The 9,777-nt window shown below is 37.9% G+C and overlaps 1 protein-coding gene across 2 annotated transcripts in view; it reads right to left on the bottom strand.

Moving 5' to 3' along the window:
- Positions 1 to 839: 839 nt before the first annotated feature.
- The window catches only part of gnas (GNAS complex locus), a 311,904-nt gene continuing 302,966 nt past the window's right edge, over positions 840 to 9,777 (bottom strand). For both annotated transcript variants that reach the window (XM_060836269.1, XM_060836270.1), the window contains exons 10-12: positions 8,402 to 8,532; positions 5,698 to 5,765; positions 840 to 2,586 (exon numbers count right to left, since the gene is read on the bottom strand). In XM_060836269.1, the coding sequence (XP_060692252.1) occupies positions 2,440 to 2,586; positions 5,698 to 5,765; positions 8,402 to 8,532 (346 nt within the window). In that variant the 3' untranslated portion in view covers positions 840 to 2,439. The remainder of the gene's footprint in view (positions 2,587 to 5,697; positions 5,766 to 8,401; positions 8,533 to 9,777) is intronic.

Raw genomic sequence — 9,777 nt, 5'->3', positions numbered from 1 at the left:
GCTTTTATGAATTCATCTTTTCAGTTGTCATTTGTTGCTTGGGCAGTCAGTCAAGATATTTAATTTTATACATTAGTCAATGGTAGCATTCTTGCCATAATGGGTTCAAACCCCATAACAGAGACTCAAACAAAATATTGAACTCAAGTATAGTGCCATATTGTTAAAGGTACTTTCTGTTGAGACAAATCAGAGGTTCTTCTCTCCTCTCAGGTAGTTGTAAAAGATCCCATAGCACTATTTCTTGGCAGAACTGGAAGCGCTCCCCAGTTCCTGCCCAATATATATTCTCAACCACAGAGGAAAAAAAATTACATTTCTGGTTGTGGGACCTTGCTATGTACAAATGGGTCACCATGATGCCTACATTATGACAGTAACTATATTTCAATGGTACTTTAATACACTTTTGGACGCCAATGAGCTAGTATCGGATTCCAAATGTAATGTTAGCACAGAAATTGGAAATGTAAAACTTATAACTTGTTCAGTTCTGCACTTCTCCTAAATGTTAAGTCACCTATATTTTCTCTCTCCAGCAGTTCTCATTTACTTAAGATTCTTTCGTCAGACATCTTCACTGAAACAGAATCACCAGTGCTTTTTACGATAAATTTTGTGATGCCTAACAGATTTAGTACTGTGCAGTACTAATTGCGTGCTGAAATAGACTGGGCAAAATCAGGGTGGGAGAAAGAGGATAAAAGACAGGTTAGGAGGGGGAGGCGAGTAATATAGGCTAACACTGTACTAGATCTGTTATTACAACTGTAATTTTAGACTTTGTACAAATTGTACATGTAATCTTAAGACACATGAAAAAGTAACATACTCACAGACATAAAACACCTAGGTATAAAATATAAAGCAGTGTAGTTACTAAAATTACATGCTTTCTTATTGCTACAGTGATTTTTGCTTTTTGTACTGTACCACAACTTGTTCTGAGCATATAATTTGCATAAATTATTCAAGTTTAAGAAAAATCCACACGTCTTCACTTGATGCTACTGTATAGTTAATATATAAACAAAATTTTCTAAGGTATCTCTTTATTAAAAGAGAAATAAAAATGTCATTTGCAACTGGAATTCTGAGGCCAAATGCAAGGAGTTACACCTTGCTTTGCGTTAACTTTACCAACATTGTACATCTGTTGTTGGTTGGACCAGAGGAGCCAGATCTACTGATGATCACCATATTCACACAATGCCTATATTAAAAAAAATTTAAAGGACTATGAATGACCAAAGACTAACATTTATAATTTGTAGCAAAATTTGGTTTATGTAGAAACAAGCCATGTTTGCATTTGGATAGACTGAAATGAGTTAAAGCTAAAATTAAAAAAAGCAAATGATGCTGCAATGTCTGGTCACTTGTTAAAGACCTCACTTCTTAAGTGGTTAATTTGCACAATTTTGTACTTTTTTTTATATACTAAACAGCATTTTTCCTTCTTTATAAACCAGAAAAAAACTAAACTACAGATAAATTCCCTACCTTGAGCTAATGCTGCAGATAGGGCTGACAAAGCTGTACAGCGCAATCAAACATACTTACATCTTAGCTCATTTTACAGGTACAGCCATAATCAAGGCACAAAGATCTTCTACAAGTTATTTTCAATAAAGTTGTACAAAATAATACATTTTACAGTCTGTACAAGAATAATAATTCAGAAGTAAAATAAACAAAAACAGAGGGAAGGGAAGAAGGGAAGCCAGAATAGACAGGAAAGAAATAATTGGACCAAAGTCCAGTGAATGAACAAAGCTGAAAGATTAATCTGTGGAGAACTAAAACAGTATGTGGTTAACTCTTTCTACAATCACAGGCCAAAAGCAGTTCATCACGTTCTAGGTCCAAGGACTGCCAGACTTTATTGTTTTTTTTTGTTAAAAATGCCCCTCTAAAAACCAGCGAGGCTTTATCAGATTTCTTTTTTGCACTGTTCGGATCTGCAGGGATTCAGCATCTCCATTCCACACCTTGTCAGGCTTGGAATACATCACAGAGGTCTAGTCTTCAGCTTGGACTTGGCACCTTCGCATTTTCTGTTGCTGTGAATGGATACAGGATCGATATTAAGAGCCCACATCAGCTTTGATTACCCTGGAACAGGTTTTCCCCAATTGTGTGTGGGCTTTTGATTTAGTTTTGTTTTCTAATCCTTCAAGTACTCCTTGTCCAGGGCATTTGGTTACGATTTTCGATTTTGTTAAAGTAGTAGGAAAACCCACATGTAAATGACCATTTAAGTGACGCCATCTCACACTGTCCAGGGGACAGAGGCAAGCAAGAAGTTCTGCTGTTGTCCAACAGGGAGAAAAGTGGAGGGGTGCATTCGGAGAGAGACTGCACCAGTTCTCTTCCACCCTGTGTGGGCAAGTTAAATGAGGAATAAAGAGTCCAATACACAAAGACAAGTGCTCTCCATCACAATAATTCATACTGACGAAGGTGCATACGTTGAATAATGTCCCGACAGTCATTGAACACCCTGCGAATGTTCTCGGTATCCACTGCACATGTGAAATGAGGGTAGCAGTAGTGCCTTCCATCGCCGCTTGCTGTGCTGATTCTCTGTAAGGCAAAAGGAAAAAATGGCTAACCTTCGTTTGTAAATAAGATTAAATCAGTTCAAGTTAGTTGCAACAAGGTATTTCACAACTTTTTAAAAAATGACTATTTTTAAGGTTTGGAACTGACCATATTTGAAACAAATCTGGATGAAGATTCCTAGCTTATCAAGCTGTTTCTATTGGTCATTCTTCAAAACACTGGGTCAGACGCACTGTTCTCAAATAAATAGTAAGCCCATCCTCAGTAAGGATTCCCATATTTATTTCTTCAAAAGATTCAGGTAGTGACCATTACCATTCTATTGTGTTTCTATATAGATGGCTTGAGTTTGATAGCCATCTATATAGTACATAAACATGCTGCAAATATACCTGACAGGCATATCAACAAAAAAGAATGCTGAACCAAAGGAGACGCTTGAAGTGTGAGTAAAATATTGATCAAAATGCTTTGTATTTTAAATTCAGAGTCTTAAGAAATAAGAAAGGAAGGAAGAAATAAAAAGAAGGGATGGGAGAAAGAAAAGGACAAGATTTAGGGAAGTAATTCCAAATCCTGATGCCCCTGCCAATGGTGGGCCATGGGGACGTTTAAGAGGGCAGGTTCAACACAGCGAGAGAGAGTGGATTCTTGCTTTCAGAACAAGAGAATCAAAAAGAGTTGAGTGTCTGTCAAAAAGAGTATCCAATCAAATATAAAAACATCAAAATTACTATATTTTGTGCCAATTTACTTAGCTAATCAATTTTCTGCCACTTTATTAGCTCTTTTGTTATCTATTATTGGTTATTAAAAACAATTTTGAATTAGTGGTGTACACTATAGCTTTTGCCACTTAAAATCCATAATTTTTGACTGGATATGCTCAGTGACAACCTTTAACTACAGAGGTTCATTCTTCTCATCGAGACCTTTTTAAACAGAATAACCTTTGAAGGACATTATGGAATGTCAGCTTCCATGGATATGTAAAGACAGTGTAGTCAAACATAAGTGTGGGATCCATAAAGAATGTGACTGGGAAATGACAGAATTTTGCATTGGGTCTTTACTCTGGACACCATAAATATCTCAAAGATAACAGAACAGCAAGGTGCTATGAGGAGGAAAGATCTTGGATCGGTCCCTATCACAACGAATGAAATATTTGATAAATTAATGGAACATAAGGCAGACAAGTCCAGCACCCAATGATGTGATCCCAATAATTTAAAGGAGATGGCTGCACATATTGTAGAGGTACAGGCGAAAGATTTATCGGATTAAGGTAGGATTCCCGCAAAATTGAAAACCATGAATGTGGAATCCCTGATCAAAGGAGAGACACAGATAGAAAACTGGAAACTATAGATAGCTAGACTAAATTGTCAGTTGTAAAATGCTAGAGTCCATTAAGCAAGAAACAGTAGTGTGTTTAGAAAAGCTTAACACAAGCGAACAAAGTCAACACAGTTTTGTGAAAGGGAAATCAGGATTGACAGATTTGCTACTACTTCTCTGATGATATACCAAGCACAGGAGATAAAGGGGAGCCAGTAGATACAGCTTATATAATTTCTAGAAGGGATTCACTAAGGTTCCACCATATAAAAAAAGTCATTTCACAAGATGTGAGCTCGTGATATTGGGGATAATAGTGTGGTTGAGGATTGCTGAACACACAGATTAAAGGGTCTTTTTCAGATTGAAAAGACATAATTCCAGGATAGGGCTTCAATTATTTAGTACCTATATTAATAACTTGGATGGGGGCTGAGTTCCATGTATCTTAATTTGCTGATATTCAAAATAAGTGAGATGGCATGTTGTGATGAGGATTTGAGGAACCTGCAAAGGGATAGAGAGGTTCAGTGAGTTGAGAAAACTTTGCAGATGTAGCTTCATGTAGGAAAGTCTGAAGCCATGTAACGTAGAGAGTTTTGGTCCCAGTATATGTGGGATTAAATCAAAATAGAGGAATTGGTTGAATGAATCTGATTATCAAGAATGACTAAACATATTAGGCCTTTACTTATTATAGCTTAGAAGAATAAAGGATGATCCAGTCAAAACGTACAAGATTCTGAGGGGATTTGACAAGATGGATGTTGAGAAGATATTTCCACAGGTGTGGGACAGAATTACAGAATAAGACTACATTCATTTGGAAGCGATTCAGAAGGAACTTCTTTTCCAAGAGGAAAGTGAATGACTGGAATTGTCTACACCAGAGAGATGTGGAGACTAGATCATCATAAGTACTTAAAGAGGAGGTAGGTAGCTTTTTGAAATATTAGGAAGTTGAGGGCTATGAGAAGTTGGCACAAGGGATGAGGCCTGGGAGGATCTGCCACGATCCTATTGAACTGGATGGCAGGCTTGAGGGGCCAAATGGCTTACTCCTGCTCCTATTTCTTATATTGTTAGATCCATAGGAATGCCAATTAGGGAGAAATAGCATAGCTATAGAAAATTGCCAAGATAAAGAAAATGGTATCTATGTGACATGAGGACACAAATCTTAAAACGGATCATAAAAATATACTGCAGATTTGACACCATCAGGCACCTTAAATATCCAATCCCTCCACAAAAAACATGCAACGTGCACTGCTGCACTGCAAGAACGTGCCACAGATCGTCAATATTTTCTGATCCCAAGACATCTGAAAACTGGTACAAGGGCAACAAACCTATGTGACAACCACCAGAACTATTCTGGTTTCTCCCTACCCCACAAGTCAAACATCATCCTAATTCCCTGTGTTCATCTAGTTCTGGCATATTCAGCATCCAGATTTTAATTTGCTGTGCTACTGGTACTTGGGCCTTCAGCTACCTAGGCTTACACTCTGGAAACTCTTCTTTTAGCATTTCCAATTCAGTGCTTCTTCCTTAAGATCCACTTTAAATGTGACCAAGCTTTTGGCCACCTGTCTTAATGTCACCTTAGAGATTTCAGTATTTAACTTAGATCTTATAATGCTCCTGGACCATTTTTTTTTCATTAAAACTGCAATAGAAATTCCTGTTGCAATTGGGGATGGTCATAAATGCTGGCCTTAACAGACAGACCCCACTCCATGAATTAACTTTTTAAGGCTTTTAAATAAAACTTGCAGGTATACTTACCAGGAACTCATCTCTGATGAAGTACTTGGCTCTCGTGACCCTTGGATCTTCATCAGGCTCTGGTGATGCTTTAACAAATTAGGTAAAAACAAATTATGCTAACATAAACAATTTAGACTTCAGAATCAACTAAACTTGATTGTGTTATTCTGTTTTCAAGATAAAAATTATATCTCACTGCAAAAAAAGTACAGAGGAACCTCGATTATCCAAATATCGGATTATCTGAAGGGATCTCAAGGTCGCAGTAGAAACATTAAGTCAAAGAGCTGTTTCAACCCTGATCGCATTTTTTTTTTAAAAACAGGTACAATGATTAAAAACGAACTTAGCTCACTGATGTCCTGCCCTCTCTCTCTTCCCTCACACTTTCCCTGGAGTTCTACACAAGGGTGAACACTAAATTAACCCTTCCCCAGATAATCTCTCCAACACTGGCCTGTACAGGGCAAAAGTGGGCCCTGTTAAAATGTTGCAGTAAAAAGTTGTGTGCGCGCGTGTGCGTGATTTAGAGACTTACCCCACAAAGGCAGCAGCAGTCTTACTCTTGGTATTCAGTCTGGCTGCCTTGGTGTGGGGGAGGGGAGGGAGTGAGAGAGTGTGAGCATGAGTGAGAGTGAGTAGGGTTGGGGATGAGGATGGGGTTGAGGCTCACACGCAGCGTTTTGCTGCTGCCTATGTCTCCTGAACGGGGAGCAGACCTCACAGAAAACTCAGCCCCAGAGGAAATCAATTAGCCGAATAATCAATTATTAAAATGAAATAGCGCCCACACATCTCGTTCGGATAATCGAGGTTCCTCTGTATTTGTGGAATTTAGGAGGAATCCCAGCATGAAAGTCTGCCATCGCCCACACAGGCCACAGAATTTGGTACTTCCAAAAATTTTGAATGACCCCAAACAGAACTCCCCACTGGTACTATCAACATTTACCTACATATCAATGGCATTGAAACTGCACATTTAATGGAAACTTAGCTTTTAAGAACCTGATTTTCAACGTAGCAGCACAGATGTTAAAGCCATTTTTTGTATGTAAGGTAATGCTTAGGAAGAGGTTCAGCCATCCCCATTTAAAATAAATGCTTCAATAAAAAAGATGGAGAGAGATCCTCGATTGAAAAGAGGGCCATAAAAGCTGTGCTCCATGTAGCCACAAGAGTGAAAACTGCTAATTGTGACAATGTAATTACTCACTCTGCCATTAAACATAGCTAACTATATTGAAATGGAGATTGAAATTGGGATTTAATTGTCATGTGTGCTTCCATTCAGTTACAACCTAGTCTCCTAATTCGGCTTCACCTGGTCCATGCAACATTATTGGAGAGAATGAATAGAACTAAATGTTTTAGTTGACAAAAAATCATTTGTTAGATTATACCCAAGATGCAGTATAAAGGAGGTTATGATCTGTAGGAGTTAGCTGCCTCCACCAGATGCAAAAAATATGAAATCCCATATTGACATGTATACATCTTCTGGAAAGGCAAAGATATAGCTCAGTTCAGTATGCTGACTTGTTCAGTAAAAATTTACTTGATTCAATTCTGCTATAATTCTTTGATGAGGACATGCTTCATGGAGACATATTTGCTAAATGATCAGTGGGATAAGTTATTCCATTCATATATGCCAGGACTGCTTATGACCATGGCCTATTTGATGATGTTTGCCAGAAGGTTTGGGATATTTAAGAAATGAGCTACAGGATTAACACCATAAACTAGTGTCAATTTCAACAGTGGAAATTAAAGTTAGAGAGAAGGATAATGGTTCAATATTGTGCATCACAAACTATTGCTCCAAGTCAAAATTATCCCCAATATGATTGAACTAGTTTGATATTGTGGAGATAGTATGAATATTTATACTGTGTACCCTTTTCTTAATATTCAGAAATAAAACTATTTTTATTCCAGTAAAAATTAAGTATACTGTACAATAATGCAACATTGTTTCCTAATGGTGGACAGCATATAACACAAGAATCATATCACAGTAGCTTTCAATTTAATAGGTACAAAGCAAATTACCCAATGTTCCTTAGGAATTGTTCATTTAGAACATTAAGTTTTGGACAAGATGTGATTCAAGTCTGCAAACTGCCTGGTAAGATGCAACTTTTTGTCAGTAGCCTACTCTCTGTACTAATTTTATAGGAAGACATATTGGATCCCCTGTCTACATATAGGTTTTGCATGAAAAAAAAATCCATTAAAGGAACATTATTCTGCTTGATTTCAGAAAAAGGTTGTTTTGACTTGAAAGATTCCAACAGTTTGAAATAGTAAATGACTATAAGGCACATTTCATTGAATTCATCAAAGGGCTCATCAAAATTGATTTCTGCCTACACGCTTCAATAAATGAACAGAGTAGGAAGGGAACAGAGAGAAGAGAAAAAGGAACTTAGATTTGTCCACATCTTGCCTTTTTTGGGGGGAGGGGGGGGGGTGGGGGGATAGAAATTAACTTGAAGTAGTTTTTATTCTTTTCCACACCACATTATTACACCATCCACCCTAAGTTACAGGGTAGGTAAAAAAAAGGCCTTTGTAGTTCTTCTTTGTGCTGGGAAGCTCCTAACTTCTGCTTAGAAGGAATCTCACCAAGTATAGAAAATGATATGTCTGTTAACCACTAATGGAGGAGGAGGAATGGCAACCAATATCTCTCGTTATAAAATAAAAACATGCTCACCATCATCAGGTGTAGTGTAACGAGCAAACTCGGGAAAGTAGTCCTCTATTTTAGATTTTCCTGCCAATACCTTCTCTGCCAGTAAATCCTGCTTATTTAGGAAAAGGATTACAGAAATGGTCCGCAGCCACCTAGATCGAGAAACAATGCTCATTCAGTAATCAATATTTCACATAAACAGAACAATTTCTTACATCTATACTAGATTTGGCTTCTCTACAAGTTAGTTTCCTCGAGTTACTGCAGCATCAGCTTTTCTCCCACTTATAATTCACTCCGGAGAGTTTCATTTTCAATATCAATTTTATGAAAACCCTTTGCATTAAGTCCCCTCCCTCACTTCACTTGTACACCCAATATACTTGGCTCCTCTCAAAGGTGCACTCCATTTAAACATTCCTAAATTTTATGCTTTGGAGGTGCCAGTGTTGGGACTGGGAGTGTTCCGAAAGCTTCCAAACAAAGCTGTTGGATGATAACCAGATGTTGTGAGATTTTTAAATTTAATGTTGTTTCAGTTTAGTCTAAGTCAATCAAGCTAACTGGCTCTTAAGTGAAGAATAAAGTCCATAAATCATGCCCAAAAAAAGTGGGATTTTGTCAGAGGTGATGCCTGTACAGTACTCCTGCAATCAACAGTACCTGCCAAAAAGTGTGGGGTGTGAAGTCCTGTTTCAGACAAGACTTAGGGTCTGAATTTTCAGCTGCCATTTGAACACTGGCAAAAGATTCCCATAACAACTTGTCTCGAAGAGACTAAATAAATAGCGGCAATATACTATGAAGAAAACAGACCGCAATATGTAAATTGCGCATCTCCACTTCAGCACTCTCTAGTGAAGCAATTTTCTTGACTTAAATTTCATATTGAAATTAGTTTTCAGTGCAGAAACCTGAAATTACGGCAAGGCCATTCCAAAGTGAAATCAGGACGCACTTTCCAGAAACACAAAAATTACAAATTATTTTTCCTCATTTCTCCCCTCCAAATGAACCTGGCCAAATGCAAATTTTAAGCGATAACACCTTCGTCATAAAATCAGCGGAATGAGAATCTTAATACACCAGGTTCATAATCATTTAAAGATGGTAAATCAACTTGCGCAGTTTACCTTGCTTAATTCCATTGCACAACAGAGGGGAGGAAAAGAATGGACTTTTGCATGGACACTCAATGAACGTGGGAGAGTCAGTGGTGAGAAGGGCTTTGAAGTCAGGATGGGGTGTGAAAGAGTGAAGCAGGAAGGGCCTAATGTCTTGGGTATGGATGAGAAAACCAGTTATGACCAAGAAAGTGATGGGCCTCAAGAGCAATGTCAACACTCTGCAGATTTGTATTCATTCAAGAGTGCTGGCTGGCAGAGTCCTTAAAGGGC

This window comes from Hemiscyllium ocellatum, chromosome 15, assembly GCF_020745735.1.
Source record: "Hemiscyllium ocellatum isolate sHemOce1 chromosome 15, sHemOce1.pat.X.cur, whole genome shotgun sequence".
Classification (NCBI taxonomy): domain Eukaryota; kingdom Metazoa; phylum Chordata; class Chondrichthyes; order Orectolobiformes; family Hemiscylliidae; genus Hemiscyllium; species Hemiscyllium ocellatum.
Note: the sequence above shows the minus strand (reverse complement) of the source record. Positions and strands in the feature narration are given on the sequence as shown.